This window comes from Gallus gallus, chromosome 8 (assembly GCF_016699485.2).
Source record: "Gallus gallus isolate bGalGal1 chromosome 8, bGalGal1.mat.broiler.GRCg7b, whole genome shotgun sequence".
NCBI classification, from domain to species: Eukaryota; Metazoa; Chordata; class Aves; order Galliformes; family Phasianidae; genus Gallus; species Gallus gallus.
Genome location: NC_052539.1, coordinates 24,927,430 through 24,942,675, shown reverse-complemented (window position 1 = coordinate 24,942,675; position 15,246 = coordinate 24,927,430). Strand labels below are relative to the sequence as shown.

At 54.1% G+C, this 15,246-nt stretch overlaps 3 protein-coding genes across 8 annotated transcripts; 2 read left to right on the top strand and 1 right to left on the bottom strand.

The window, feature by feature from the left end:
• Positions 1-1,256: 1,256 nt before the first annotated feature.
• Positions 1,257-7,042, bottom strand: LEXM (lymphocyte expansion molecule). 5 transcript variants are annotated; one of them, XM_004936832.5, is made up of 10 exons: positions 5,164-7,042; positions 4,815-4,919; positions 4,593-4,709; positions 4,352-4,489; positions 4,118-4,258; positions 3,779-3,946; positions 3,513-3,641; positions 3,081-3,113; positions 2,473-2,603; positions 1,257-1,411 (listed from the first exon to the last, which is right to left on the bottom strand). In XM_004936832.5, the coding sequence occupies exons 1-10, from the start codon at positions 5,173-5,175 to the stop codon at positions 1,309-1,311; spliced, it is 1,077 nt and encodes a 358-aa protein (XP_004936889.1). In that variant the 5' UTR covers positions 5,176-7,042; the 3' UTR covers positions 1,257-1,308. The 5 variants fall into 5 exon arrangements, with proteins under 5 accessions (XP_004936889.1, XP_015146676.1, XP_004936890.1 ...); XM_015291190.4 differs by having other exon boundaries at positions 3,081-3,110; XM_004936833.5 differs by having other exon boundaries at positions 3,779-3,943.
• On the top strand, positions 7,015-8,927 carry PARS2 (prolyl-tRNA synthetase 2, mitochondrial (putative)). 2 transcript variants are annotated; one of them, XM_046944512.1, is made up of 2 exons: positions 7,015-7,156; positions 7,508-8,927. In XM_046944512.1, exon 2 carries the CDS (start codon positions 7,513-7,515, stop codon positions 8,923-8,925), a length of 1,413 nt encoding a protein of 470 aa, XP_046800468.1. In that variant the 5' UTR covers positions 7,015-7,156; positions 7,508-7,512; the 3' UTR covers positions 8,926-8,927. The 2 variants fall into 2 exon arrangements, with proteins under 2 accessions (XP_046800468.1, NP_001264545.2); NM_001277616.2 differs by lacking the exon at positions 7,015-7,156 and adding an exon at positions 7,173-7,220.
• Positions 8,928-9,307: 380 nt separating this feature from the next.
• On the top strand, positions 9,308-14,494 carry TTC4 (tetratricopeptide repeat domain 4). The gene is made up of 10 exons (XM_426665.8): positions 9,308-9,414; positions 9,484-9,601; positions 9,694-9,855; positions 9,980-10,057; positions 10,392-10,516; positions 10,795-10,881; positions 11,063-11,277; positions 11,976-12,057; positions 12,754-12,836; positions 13,759-14,494. Exons 1-10 carry the CDS (start codon positions 9,340-9,342, stop codon positions 13,856-13,858), a joined length of 1,125 nt encoding a protein of 374 aa, XP_426665.4. The 5' UTR covers positions 9,308-9,339; the 3' UTR covers positions 13,859-14,494.
• Positions 14,495-15,246: the final 752 nt, after the last annotated feature.

Sequence of the window (15,246 nt, the reverse complement as noted above, 5' to 3'; positions counted from 1 at the left end):
CCTTACTGCTCACGGCGTTGTTTAGCCTTTCTCATGCTTGTTGTACTGTTACAAGTGGTCAGCAATTAGTGAGAAAAGCTGCTGCCTTGATCAGAGGCCAGAGGCATTGCACTGCTGATAAATGAGGAGTCTAACTCTGCAAACAGCTTTGAAGGAATGCCATTGAAGGCCATGAGTCTACTCTTATCTCTTCCCCATGATATGCCTTATAGCTGAGCCTTAACCCTTCCATTATGCCTCATTAAGAACCTCATAATGCCAGTTATTCTGATTTTTCCCCTCACTTCACTGTTTCCCTGTGACTTTCTGGCCCATGAGAGGAAAACTACCTTTTGGATTGATCTATCCATGTCAACTGCTGTAGCACCTATCTCGGTTTTCCCTGCCGTTACAACTGATCCGTGGTTCGGACGACCAACCACAGAAGAGAGGATGAAGATACAGTGCCCTCTTCAGCCTGAAGAGTTTCACATTCCCACCTTCAGTTTCTTTGAGAAGTGCCCCTGCAGGAGCTCTGTAAGCTTGGAGGGAGGTACTGCAGCCCTCCTTGGGCTGCTTGGTCACAGTTTTACATCTTCCAATGCTCCCTTCATGGACCTTCTTTTCCTTTGCTTGCATTTCTATTACAATAATCACTGTTTCTTTAAATTGCCACAGCTTTACCTGTGTTCAATTATCTCTCCCACCAAAGGGTAATTGCGGATTAATTAGCATACCTAATCAGCCACAACTAACATGTAATTACACCTAAATTTAATTATTCTAGTCTATCTAAACACTGGTGTGAGCCTTTGTAAAGGTTAACGTGAAGCGAATCAGCATACTCGTGGTATGGTTTTATGGCCATCCTTTGTTACAGCTGACAGAGCTTTCTGCTCATTTCACTTTCCTCATCGCCTCTAGGCCTTAATATGCTACAAAATTTGGAATGATGACACTAAATTCCCCCTAATGCCCTCGAGCTGCTTGTAAGTATTCGAATTGTTAATACAAGTGAAGCTGTGTGTTACGGCTTGTGATGAAGAAATACTTAAGGAGTATACTGAAGGAGTGCTGCATGCCAGCAGAGCTTCCTGTGGTCAGTGTATGGTATCTGACATCCTCTTCTCCACTTCTCCATAAAGGCCAAGGTGAAATTAATGAATTAGCCAACAGACTGATGGATGTCCGAAGGGTGTTTTGTTACCACAGAACAAGACTTGTTTCCCATCCCCTGCGTGTCAGCACACTGCAAGCATTCGCATCACACCACCTCATCCACTGCCACGTCCGTGGTTTATTTGCCAGTTCAGGCTTTCCAGCACCATCTTACATGTGGAAAACAGCAGTGCTTTCTTCACAGGTATCTGGACAACGTGGAGCAGAAATCGAATGACTCCATTTGTTTTTCGCAGCAGGCTTCAGGCGCTCGCTGTGAGAAGAGGATGTGATTCAGTGAGCTCTAATTATTGGCTGGATTAATCTCATTAGTCTTAACGAGCACGGAGGTGAACAGAGCTCTTAAAAGCCTGGCTATTCCCTTGAAAGGAAAGCTGTAGCTTGGAAAGTGATTTCGGAGCTAGTGCTATTTGATCACAGAGCAACGCGGTGCGTTTGAACATCCTGCTCACTGTTCAGGTTTTTTTTTCTATTCCTACTGGAACTACAAAATTAACAAAGCCAGCAATATTGAAAGCTGGATTTCATTATGCCTTCTCCTTCATCATAGGATTGCTAACTCGTGGCTGCCCCACTGCAAGCTGCCACGTTGTACTGAGCTGAAATGGATTTCTAACAACTCTCCGGAGATCAAGACGAGCTTTTGCAGAGCTGTCAGCCCATAGTACCACCACAGCAGTTTGCTAATCTTGGCCACGAGCAAAGGTGAAAGCGGAGGACTGCCCTGAGGTCTCTCATTAGTACAGTTCCCAACTACTTCACAGGGTTTTCCCCCTAGCGATTTCAAAGCCCTCTGCGACGGAACTGAGCCTTGTTATCTTCCTTCTCCAAATGGGTAAACCAAGGCACGGTCTGAGGACGTGACTGATCAAATCAGTGCCAGCACAGGGAATGAGCCGAGAGAGCCCCATCCACCGTCAGGTTCTTCCCCAGGCCGCCCCCTCTAACTCAGACAGATGTTATTGGCCTATACCTCCTCTCCATACAGACTGCATTTCACAAGGTAGAAGAACAACCGCCTTCACGCCTTTAAAGTGCCAGGGCAGCCAGCAGCACTTTAACCCTCCCGCTGCCCTTACACAGAGGGAAGCACAAAGGGCCGCTCGCTTCTTCACAGACTCTTAACCTACCCTTCATAGAGGGACCCTGCTCTGGGGCCAGCAAGCGTTGCTCAGTCCCATTCCAGCACTTGCAACTCCACCATCATCCCTTCTGCTATCAGTAACATACTCAGCCTCACCAGAGTTGCTCAAGACAAAGGGTTTCCCTGCAAGCTGGTGTGAAAGTGCTCCTAGCCCATTATATGCCACTTACAGCAGGTAGGCATCCTGCTTCAAGTTGCTCAGGTACCGCTGCGTGTCACTCTGGTACAGGGACTGGTATCTGATCTTCCGAGGGTATTTTTCGTGCCTGGTGACGTTATAGCGGCCCACACCCACGGGATTCTGGAAGGGGAAGGTCACACGTTGTTTCCCATCGCTGCAGAGGCAGCGTGGCTGATGCAGCGGAGCAAAATTGGGTAGCAGCTTTATGGTGCCAATTGCAAAAAACAACAGTATGGGGAATATCTTAACCAAAGAAGGTCTGCGTTGCAGGGGAGGGAGGAGGAGACGTGCTATGTGGTGTTAGCACGGTCGGTCCTCTCCACAAGCAGCTCCCCTCATCTCACAGCACTGAGAAGAGAGGCCTGATTAGCTCTGCTGGCTCAAATGCACTCCCTAGTTGCCTATGACTAGTTCAAGGGCTGCTTTATTGCAACCTTGGGATGTAATCTGCTGCTGATTCCTAGCCAAGGTGGACTATTTAAGACTACAGCTTCCTCCACCTGCTTTGAGCCCTTCAGCCTTCATTCTGGTTCTCTGTAGGGAAGATGCAAAGCTGAATACAACTCTAGGAAGGGATGCTAAGGGAAGGGCTCATACCTGCATTGGCTCTTCAGTGTGCTGCTGATTCTGCTAGAGAAAAAAAAAAACTGGCATTTAAGTAGCAGAATATGGCTTTCTGGGAGGATACAAGGAGCTCCCAGCACCAGCAGGTAATCCAGCTGCCCTCATCCATGAAATACATCCCCTCGCCTACAGCTGATGCAGAGCAAAACTTCTGGGAAGCGTTGTCTGAGAATGCACTGAGAAGGGCAGAGGGGATGAGGCTGCTGCTGAGCCCCTGTCCCTCTGCTCAGCACCAGCCCAGCTCACACTGCCCATCTCAGCACCTGCTCTGCACTGGGTGCCCACAGCTGCAGGAAGAGGTTTGTCCTCTCACTGGGTGCCAGCAACGGATCAGAGACAGTGACAGAGCAAGCTTAGAGCCTGACAGCTCTTGTGTCCCTCTCTGGCTGCCCTGTGCTCACTCACCTCATTCCCCATGAAGAGGCGTTCGGACTTCCTGTCAAACCTCTTGGCAGATGACCAGAACGGGGGCTGGTTGAAGTCCGCCGATCTCTCAACGGGCTTTGGATTGTATGAGCCTGGCCCCACCACATACTGTGCAGAAGGAAACTTCTTACCCCTCCGTCTGCTCTCAGGAAGAGCAGCCCCACAGCACCGCCTGGCACCCAACACCACCAGGTGGGCCCAGCAGCTTGGGCAGGATGGGAATGGAAGACCCCGCTGGCACTGACCGCGTCCCTCGGGCACTGGCTGAGTGTGGCCCAGAAGATCCTCTCTGTGGGGCAGCCCGGGTTCCGTGGCAGTGTGCTGAAGCAGCCTTTCTTCTTGTTATCCTTTGACATCAGCTCATCCAGGAACCCCTTGGCAGTGGCAGCGTGCAGCTCGGTGCCTTCCCCCTGCTGGGCCACAGGAGCAGCGTGAGGCTCAGCTGCTGGAAGTCACTCCAGCTACCCTCAAACACCCTTTGCTGCGAGAGCTGAGCCTTTCACTGCTCACAGCAGCTGTTCATCTTACACGTTTGTGGTGTCAATGCCACAGCTTACGGAGAGCCCCCCATCCAGGTTACGCACCTCCCCATCGCGCTGCCGGCCACCTGCAGGCTTCACCCTGTCCCTTGAGAAGACCTGGCAGGGGATGTGCCTGCCTGCCCGTCGCAGCCGCTCCTCGGTGCTGCTCCATGGGGAGTAGGTGCCAGGTCCCAAGCCACTGCCCTGCAGGCACAGAGGGAAGGTGACAGGGAGACTTCCAGCAGAGAAACGCGGCCACCCCAAAAACGCGATCCCAGGGCAAAGAGCAGGACGTGCCATGGCTGTCCGGAAGACGCACTTCTCTGTCCTGCTGTCCATCAGCCCTCGTGTGCTGGCGGAGCGCTTGTCCCGCTCCTCAAGGAGAGTGTAGGGGTTCCCGTGGGGGCCGTAGGTGCCAGGCCCAGGGAAGCAGTCCTGCAGGAGAGATGGGATGGTGTGGGCAGCCCCCAGTCAGCTCCGGTGACAGAGGAGATGCACACAGGGATGCCAGCAGCTCCCAGGTCAGGCTGCAGCGTACCCGCCGGCTTTCTCTGAACCTCTGCTCCCTCGTGTCGCAGATGCCCCTCAGGCTCGAGGGCTGCGTCTCCTGCAGGAAATCCCTGATGTTGTACGTTCCCGGGCCCAGCCTCTCTTGCTGCGGAAGGAAAAAGATGGTAAGGATAGGCTGGGCATTGAAGGCGACACTGCCAATGCTTCTTGGCCGCCCAGACAAGGAGCGTGGAGCAGATCTGGCTCTTACCTGCTGCTTGCGTTTCTTCAGCATCACCTTGAACTGGAAATGGGGCAGTTGGATTGCCCAGGAGCCTGCCCCTGCTCTGGCCCAGCCAGAGGCCGGTGTTGTCCCCTGCAAGGCAGAGCCAGAGAACAACTGTATGTACACCACTGCTTCACATGCTGGCTCTGTCGCTCATCCCAAATTAAGGAACTAATAAGGGGTTTTGCTGTTGGCTGAGAAGCAGCTCCCCAGAGCATGAGCCCACATTCCACACAGACACTCTAGGGTCTGCTGTACAAAGTAGGCATGATAATTCAGGAGCTACACCAGGAATTCCTGCTCTCCCCGCCGTGAGCCCAGCTGGTGGCCTCACCTTGCTGCCCATGTCCCACACTGGTGGCTCTGGTCACCAGGGCTGCTGTGACAGCCTTCACCATGGCAGCCTTCACCATGGCAGCCCTCTCTATTGTCACCTGCCACTCATTGTGAGGTGTTGTAGGGCACTGGGGGGCTCCAGCCTGGCTGCCCCAAGCCCTGCAGTCCCCACTGCAGGATTCTTCAAGCTCTCTGGGCCATGCATGCCAGTAAAGCCAAGAAAGTGCAGTTTCACTGAGCACAGCCCACGCTTGGCTCCCAGCAGGGACGCACTGTCCCCCTCCTGGCACCCACATTCCCATGTGAGGCATGACCCGGTTCTGCCCCAGCACTGCAAGGGGTTATACTGAACACACAGAGATTTGTTAGACATTAAAGTTTATTTTGCCAGCCACGGACATGGCCCAAATCAGCACCTGACCAGCCCCAGCATCACAAGCTGTGACCCAGAAAGCAGTTGGAGCTGCTTAAAAGAAGAAGCAGTTTTTAAAGCTTTACCTCAGGGCTGTTCTGCTGTCTGATACACATTCAGAGCTGCAGACATGCAGAGCTGGTGGCTGTTTCCCAGCTGCTCTGCAATGGTGGCAGCCCGTGCCACCTCTTCCCCCTGGAGGAGCAATCCCAAGGAGCACAGGAGGTTCTAGGACGAGCCCTGCAATTATCATTTTATTGGACATAAAAACATCACCCTGGAGTTGTAAATTACAGAAGCATCACAGGAAGGAACGGAAGCACTCAGGAAGTTCAGCCAGACAGATGTGCAAGGCAGCGCCACGGCCTTGTGGACCCTCCCAGCTGTGTAAGATCATGGCCAGAGTCAGCCAGGATGTAGCTGGCGTGACTGGGCCAGGGCTGAAACCTCAGTCTGATCCCTCTCAGCACAGCTGGAAAAGATAAAGAGTGCAGACAGGCTCCCAGGCACCGAGCCTCCAAGCTTAGCTCCTCATCCAGCACTGTCTGCCGGTTTAATGAGAGGTATCAGCTTTCCCCGCGGACCTTCTCTCTTGTATAGCCTCAAACCCTCCCCCTTAAAACACTGCCCCGCAAATCAATCCAAGATGTTTTGTCTCTTTGATCCGCTCAGCAGGCAGTAAGTCATGGACAGAAACCCATTTCGCTTCAGCAGCTCCAGCAGGCGATGGAAACAGCAAAGGGCCGCCCTCCTGCCCTGCAGCAGGACCTGCACAGCACGGCACGGGGCGTCCCGCAGGGCCTGCGGCTCAGCTGCTGCGTATCCCAGACAGCACTGCTGCCTGACCGCAGCGGACCATCGCTGGGAGAACAGTGGAGGTGCTCTGGGAGGGAAGCGCCGCCCAGGAGCCAGAAACCCGCAGCCAGATCCTGGCTCAGAGCTGCCGAGCGGCTTCCCTGCGTCCCTCCGGGCAACGCTACGCAGGCGCCGGTTCGTGCTTTTAGTGGCTTCGGTGCCCCTCCATCAGAAGCATCCACAGCGAGCCCTTCAGTGCGTTTCTCTTTCCCGTTTCCTCACGGAAATCGCAGTGCACGTTAGTGCATATTCCTCATCACGGGAGGATTGTGAAGATTCTCCCAGATCTCGTTTTTAAATAAAGAGAAGGGCTTATTCTTGCTTATATCTAAAAAGGGATAACTTAAGCCCCCATAAAACCAGGCTCAGCCAAGTGACAGCTCCTCCCCTGGCACGGTGCTCTTTGGATACGGGACGTGTCCCAGCTTCACCTCTGGCCTCCAGGCCCCGTGGTCTTACACAGTGCGAGCTGGGGTGGGACTGAGACCGGATCCCGACAGGAAAGGTCCACAGCAGCCTGAAAGGGCTTCTGCGTGGCCGAGCAACGCAGGCACAGTGCAGGCGGGCTCCTCGCATGACGGTTGCCACCCGCAGGCCGCCATCAGCCCCCAGCCCCGCAGTAAGTCCCCAACCGCACGGCCTGCGGCGCGGCCTCCGCACAGCAGGCGGCGCTGATGAGCAGCCATAGAGCCAGCGGCGCTTCCGGCTTCCGGGAAGGAAGGAGGTGCGGCGTGTCACGTGACTTGGGGCGGTGCGGGCGCTGCCGGCGCGCGCGGCTGGGCCGCGGGGTGCGCGCGTGCACGTGTGTGTGTGTGTGTGTGTGTGTGTGTGTGTGTGTGTGTGTGTGGGTCGGTGTGTGCACACGCGGTGCCTGCGTTCACGTGGGAGTGCAGTACCTGCGGCAGGCGCTGCCCAGCCTGGGGCCTGGTGGGAAGTCGGTGCTGGGGCGTTGAGGCTGCAGTGCCACCCAGCACGAAGCAGCACGTGGCAGCGGTGCACCCTTTCTGTAGCCACCAGCACTCTGAGCTGCAGCACCTTGCGTGTAACTCCTTGTTTCGCTGCTTCCTCCCTGCAGGCGGGATGCTGGGCTTGCTGCGGACGGGGCTCCCCGTGCTCAGAGCAGCGGCAGGCCCACAGCTGCAGGCCCGCAGCTCCCAGCACGACGCCTCGGCTCACGCCCGCCTGCTGCTCTCGCAGCTCTTCCAGCCTCTGAACCTGCAGGTGGGTGGTGTGGCAGGATGCGAGGGTCAGGCGGCGGAGCTGGGCTGCCGCAGCCACCGGCTGATGCTGCAGGGTGGCCTCATCCACCCCGCCAGCCCCGGCTGCTACCACCTCCTGCCACCTGCCGTGCGCTCCATGGAGAAGCTGATCCGCCTGATCGACGGCGCCATGCGGAACATCGGTGGGCAGAAGGTGAACATGCCCAGCCTGAGCTCTGCTGAGCTGTGGCGGACCAGTGGGCGCTGGGAGCAGATGGGGCCGGAGCTGTTCCGCTTGGCTGACCGGCACGGCAAGGAGTACTGCCTGGGCCCCACGCATGAGGAGGCTGTCACCGAACTGGTGGCCGCACACAGCAACCTGTCCTACAGGCAGCTCCCACTGCGCCTCTACCAGGTGACCAGAAAGTTCCGGGATGAGCCCAAGCCCCGTTTCGGCTTGCTGCGTAGCAGGGAGTTCTACATGAAGGACATGTACACCTTTGATGCCTCTGAGGAGGCAGCACGTCACACCTATGAGCTGGTGTGCACAGCCTACCGCAGCCTCTTCAAGCGCCTGGGCCTGCGCTGCGTCCAGGTGCGGGCAGCCACTGGCACCATTGGCGGCACTGCGTCCCATGAGTTCCAGCTGCCGGCCGACATCGGCGAGGACAGGTTGGTGCTGTGCCCTGCTGGGCATTTCGCAGCTAATGTGGAGATGGTGGATGAAAAGCAAACAGCGTGCCCCGCCTGCGGAGAAAAACTCACCCAGAGCAGAGGGATCGAAGTGGGGCACACATTTTATCTGGGCACCAAGTATTCCTCCGTGCACAACGCCGCCTTCTACACCCCCGAGAACAAGCTCCAGCTAGCAGAAATGGGCTGCTACGGTCTGGGCGTCACTCGCATCCTGGCAGCGTCCATCGAGGTGCTGTCTACAGAGGACAGCATCCGCTGGCCGAGCCTCATTGCGCCCTACCAGGTGTGCTTCATCCCCCCCAAGAAGGGCAGCAGGGAGGAGCGGGGAGCCGCGCTGCTGGAGCGCCTCTACGATGACGTGGCTGAAGCCCTGCCTCGCCTGGCGGGCGATGTGGTGCTGGATGACAGGACGCAGATGACGATTGGCAAAAGGCTGAAAGACGCCAACAAGTTGGGGTACCCCTACGTGGTCGTAGCCGGGAGGAGGGTTTGCGAGGACCCCCCGGTGTTTGAGGTTTGGGATCAGAGCTCTGGCACGGTTTTGTACCTCACCAAGGAAGGTGTCATTGAGTTACTGAGTAAAGTGCAACTCCCTTGAAATCCCCGCCTCCGAATCTATCATCTTTGCTGCTCGGGGTGGGCCTGAACAGCCCGGTTCGTCGGGTAGGAGCTGCTTAACAGCTGTGCTGCGGGGCGGGGACACGCCGGGTCAGCCCACGTTCCCCGCGGGGCTGTCCCTGCGGTTCATCGTAGGGCCGTTTAGGTCGGAACAGAGCGCAGGACGGCAGTCCACCAGCCGCGTCCCTCAGTGCGGCACCCCCACGGCTCTGAACACTTGGAGGAGGAGGGCAGCCATTTGCAGCCCCATCCCTATCACCGCACACAGCCCACGGGAAGCCCCGCACCCCACAGCGGGCAAAATGGCGGCGAGAGGCCGGAAGGGGGCGGGGCGTGCACCGGAAGGGGGGCGGGACGAGGCCGGAAAAGGCGGGGCGGACAGACCGGTGGCAGCATGGCGGACGCCGGGGAGAGCGGCGACGCGGTGCCGCGCTACCGGAACGGCTTCCATCCCGACACGTGGGAGCAGGTGAGGCGGGGGGCCGGGCGGGCGTAACGGGCCGGCGGCGCGGGGCGGGCTGACTCGGTGTGCCCGCAGGAGCTGGAGGCCATCCCCATGTTCATGAAGCGCTGCCCTGCCGAGATCGACGCGGCGCGGCAGCCCGACCTGGCCTGCCTGCAGTCCCTGCTGTTCGACGAGGAGAAGGAGCCCGCAGGTGGGCGGCGGGGCGGCGGGTGCCTCTATCCCCAGCGCGGGTCCCACCGGAGGCGCGCAGCCCGCCTGACGCCGCGCCTGCCCGCCCCGCAGAGCTGGCCGCCATGTACAAGAACGAGGGGAACGCGTACTTCGGCGAGAAGGACTACGGCAGGGCCGTGCGGGCCTACAGCGAGGGGCTGCGGCAGCGCTTCGGGGACGCGGAGCTACGAGCCGTGCTGCTGTCCAACAGGGCGGCCGCGCAGTGCCGCCTGGGTGAGCCCCCGCCCCCTCCGCAGGACGGGCAGGCGGTGCAGTTCTCGCGCTTTGCCGTCTGTGGGACCCGTTTGTAGTCGGAACGTGCAGTCCGGGCTTCTGAGCCGCTCTGCTTCGTCTGCAGGTAACTACCGCTCCGCCCTTGCTGATGCGACCCAAGCCAGGAAGCTGAAGCCCGACCACCTCAAAGCCGTCGTGAGGGGTAAGGGCAGCGCTGAACGGCCCCAAAGCCTCCCCCTCCTTCCCCCTGCCCCAGCTCTGCTACCCTGGGCCCGGCCTTTGGCTGTGGGCACCCCCAGGGATGGCACGCTGCAGTCAGTACTGCTCTGCTGATGCCATGGCTGCTAAAATGCTTCAGATTCCCTCCCGGCTTACTAGACCTGCTGGTAATCTGCAGCTCAACACAACCCTGCAGTGCGACAGAGTGTGTTGCTTTAGAAGGCACCGGAGTTAATGCTGACTTTATAAGCACTGCTCTGTGTAATAGCCGTGTGCCAGCTCCAATACCAGGCGCTTAAAAGCCTTAATCCTTCCAGGAGCTCTCTGTCACATGGAGCTAAAGAACTACTCTGAAGCAATAGCGTGGTGTGAGGAGGGCTTGCGAATAGATCCAAAAGAGAAAAAGCTTCTGGAAGCGAGAGCTAAAGCTGACAAATTAAAGGTAAACGTTACAGCAGTCTGGCACTTACATGCTTGTTGCAGGAGTGATCTGTTCTGCTTACTGTCAACCTAGAAACACCTTGGTTGGAGAGTTCTCCATTCAGGTTTCTGCATAATGTAATTTCTCCTCAAGTGTGGTTCCATGTAATGATGTTGTTGAGATATGTAGAGGAAACAGCTGGAGCCTTCCTGGAGCCTCCACTCATCAGCAGAGTAGTGAGTAGTGCTGGGCCTTGACTTGCTATGCATGACTGTGGTACAATTCTTTCTTCCACGCAGCAAATTGAGGAGAGGGATGCAAGGAAGGCAAAGGCAATGGCAAAGAAGGAACAGTGTCAAAAGGAACGTTTGCTTGCAGCAATAAAGGTGGGTCAGTGAGGGGACTTGTTTCTGTGGGGTGTTTCTTTTTGGGGGGGGGTGGGACGACAGGGGGGATTGGGTTAAGGATTTGTTGAGCCTGGCTGGCTCTATCCTGAGCTCCCAGGGCTGTACCCCTTTTTAGGTAACAACTAATGCAAAACAACTTGTTTTCCTTCCGCTCTTCTAGGAAAGAAATATCAAGCTGGTTGTCGAACCTTCAAGTGAAGAAGAGGAAATATCAGATGGTCTGGCTGAGATATGTCTGAATGGGTTCCGCTCTGACAGTGCCACAGGGGCAAAGGTGCACTTGGATGCCGATGGCAACCTGAGCTGGCCTGTCCTCTTCCTGTACCCTGAGCATGAGCAGACAGACTTCATTGAGGCTTTTCATGAGAACTCCAGGTAAATGCAGTGTCTGCAGCATTCTTTCATGAAGGAAAAGTTTGAGTGAGGACAGCTGGTAGGTGAAATGCTGTCATACCAATGAAGCAGCTCCAGATTTCCAACCTCATAGCTGGTCGAACAAGGTTAAAACAACTTGGAGTCTGTAACGTTTCTGTAGGCACAGATCCACCCACAGCTTTGCAATCAAAAATGACAGTGCAAACAGGTGAATAAAGCCGTAGTTCTTAGTATTTTTAAGGATGTCTTTCCGTTTTCACTTTGTTTGGTGGTGAATTCTCAGAACAAATTGGCCAGCTCTCCTGCAGTACCCACATAAACAGCCAGCTGACATATGAGTGTGTTCTGAGCCCTGATCTGGTGAAGCAGGGCACTGCTGAGACCGTGTAGATGAAAAATCAATTGTAAATGAAATACACGGTGCTCATTTTACACCTTTTGTAGTGTGAAAATGGAAACGAAAAATAATTTGCTGTTGCACTGTCTAAGTTTAAAACCATTGAACCCAGTTGTAACAGGGTATGGTCTCATTGAGAAAGCAGTGAGTTTGAAGGGAAGAAGCTATTAGCTTTACAAAGTGATCTAAACCTATTTTCAAGTCTGTTGCCTAATTTGCTGATGTATTTTGACTGTCATTCACGTGCCAGTTGTACACATCAGGCCACACGCTAAGCTAAACTGTGTGTTCTGGCTTTTAGATTTATCGATCATTTAATGGTGATGTTTGCTGAGTTACCTCCTTGGGATTTAGAGAGAAAATACCTTCCCAGCAATCTCGAGGTGAGAAATTGGACTTTCCTTCTATTTGAGTGTGTTGATTTGTGAAATTTTGGTTGGTTGGTTTTGGTGTGTTTTGGGTTTTTTTTCCTCTGAAGTGAGACTAAGCATCTGTGTGTGTACAAAAGCAATAGCATAACTGCCTGCTCACCACCCATGGCTGTGAAGTAGCAATTTGGAGAGCTACGTTCACTTGTCAGCACATCTGGAAGATGTTCAAGTTTACATGGGCAGAGTTTATTAACAAAAATGGAAGTACTTTCTGTCACATACAGCATGTGTGGAATATAAGGTATTTACAGATACTGTTAGGAAATTAGGAATCAAAACAATAACTGAGATTTAGGCCAGTGAGCTGGTGCATTGTACATGAAGAAATGTAGATGGTGATATCTCATTTTCCACCTTAGTGTGGCATGCACTGGGCAGCCCACAGTGCACCAAGCAGTCAGGTACCAAAGGACAATGTCTATGGCAGAAATTGTGTTCCTGCTGCCACTGCTGTAAGAAGGCAAGCTGGGTTATGCCACAAGACTTCAAATTTACACAGAACAGAGTGCACTGCTGAAATTAGTGTCTGACACAGTCAGTTCAAGGTACAGAAGTTTGTGAAACCTCTGTGAGATGTGTGCTGTGCTTTTACTGGACTCAGTTTGTCTTCATATGGCTAAAGCGTGTAACTCTCCCACGTTTCCTCAGCTTTATTTTGAAGATGAAGAAAGAGCAGAAATGTATGAGCTGAACCCAAAGCACACATTGCTACAAGTGCTGCAGCACCAAAGGTGAGGCTCTACCTGCTCGTCTCTAGTGAGAGTACAAACTTCGGGCTTTAAGTGCAGGGTTTTTTTCTTCTGATTTAATAGCTCTTGCTCTAATGTGGGGAGGTGTCGATCATTAGGGCCATGTGGCTTTTGTGCCTGCTTTAGTGATTAATGTTCCTTTCCCCACCCCCCTCCGAAAAGGCACAACTCTCCAGGTCTCAGCGGAGGTGGAAAGGGGAGTGGGACTACAAGTGGGACTACACGCAAGCAGCAGCACTAGAGGGGCTGTTTCATACCCCATCTAAACAGTGCTACTTCTAAAAAGGCAGCAGCAGTGTGTAAAGAAAGCGTGTTGAAGGTTAACAATGCTCTCCCCGTTAATAATGCTGTGTGAGCAGTCCCCAGCACAGCATGCAGCGCAGTTTCACTTTCTGAGATTCCCTTTCAAGTACTGTGCAGTTGTTTAGAGAAAAGAGTCTGCTGTTGAGAAACCAAAAGAAGTATTGTAGAGCTGGTGCTGTTAACTTGCAGCAGCTTGTAGCTGGCTGGGGATGCCTGCAGCACAGCTCCAGCAGAGGGGTCTGTCACAGGGGGAGCAGAGCTCGAGCTCTGCTGCTGTGGACTATCTGAACTGGCACTCCATAAAACTCAGCAGTGTGCATAAGCCCTCAGATTTCAGGCCGTAAGGGCAGTTGCAAAAGAAACCTCTTTCCAGGGACAGAACAACAGCTCTCTATTTTAATTAGGGGTGGTTGCTGGGAGAAGCGTTGATTCATAACACGGCTCCTTGGATAAGGGTAGCCCTGGCTCTGAAAGGCTCTGCTGATCATCAAAAGCAGCTTGTCATCCTTTGGGAGGTCAGGCTGTGCTGTGCTGGGCAGAGGCTGCTTCCATGATGGCTGGCCAGACAGGGAAACCAGAGGACTCTCTTTAATCTTCGCAGGTATTTTGTGAAGGCGGGGACTCCGGCAGTGCTGGCTTTTGTGAAGAGTTCTCCTTTCTCTAAGAAGTATTTCAGTGGCAAGAAGGTGCATCGGCTGTAACGAGCAAGAAGGAACCAAGGAATCACGTGCAAGAGACTGCTGTTTATCTCGGCTACAGACAGCAAACTTCTGCTTGCACAGAAATGCCCTGCACGCTTCAGGGGAGAAATAATCTTGGCACACAGAGAAACTTCCAGCAAAGAAGCGTAGAAGGAGAATGAAGGGCTTACAAGAGGGGATTATTTGTTTAAATAGAAATCCAGCTGGCTTGCAGAAGGTCTCCTCTATGACAGGCTGCATGGGGTTTTGAAATAAACCTGAAACAGTGCCAAACGTTGGCTGCAGCTGAAGCAACAGCAGCTGGGAATGTACTTACCTGTGAAAAATTGCTGATTTCCTGCGAGGTGGGCTGTAGCTGCCAGGGTTTAACAGCAGTGCTCCGGGGTGAGTACCTGCCTGCTGCCACAAGCTGAATGCAGCTGGGCTCCTGCACGGGCCATTGCAGCTCTGAGGATTAGCAGCAGCTGGTTTTCACTGCTCAGAGCTGCTGCTGGCCAGAGGAGAGCAGAGCTCTTTGTGTGGAGCAGTGTGTTTTACTGACTCTTTTGCTACCCGTATGAACTGGAGCTAGACGTGTCTATTTTAAGCAGGCTGATCCCTGCCTAATAAATGAAGCGATCCTTTTTTCTCACCGTATGAAATGGTGGAAGTGAATGTTAAACAGGAATCCTGAGCCCAAGCATAACGGTCTTAACCATCCAGTAACTCATAGTGCCAACATGCAGCATCCTTTGTGCTTCTGTATGAGTTTGTAATTAAAAGTAATTGTAACTCTAATTTGTTTCTCCCGAAGCTGCCCTGGTGAGCAGTGGTTACAGTTTTAAGAACATTAAGTGCACAGGGCAACAAAAAGCTCTTCAGCCATAAACACTTGTGCTTAGAGCATGGAGGATTATTCTCTCTCCAGTGCTGCATTCATACAGCTCTAAGAAAGTAAACAGAATTCCATGTTGCTGTTTCTGAGTTACTGCACTGTGCGCAAATATAGTAAAAAATATCAGCCATGCTCACAGGACAGAGAGGTGGGCAGTCAGGTGGGACAGTCTCAGCCCAGTGCAGGGCATGCAGCAGAGTTGCAGAGCAAGGATACGGTACGGGATGAGCTGATGGCACAGCTGCCTGTGTGCAGGGTGGGAGGTGTGTGGCTGCCTGCAGGACTTGCACCCAGCCTGACCTCGTGGCCCAGGCTGTGGTTGTCGTGGTGTCAGGATGGCCTGTCTGAACCACTGCATGTTTGGCATGGAGGCAGCAGTGAAAAAAAAGATGATCATGATCTGCAAGGGGAGGAGTGCCTGCTGTAAGCAGCTGCTGCGTGTGGTTTCTCCCCCACCCCTCTTACATGCAAAGCTTGCTGAAGTCTGGATGCTAACTGCTTGCTTTTAACTGAA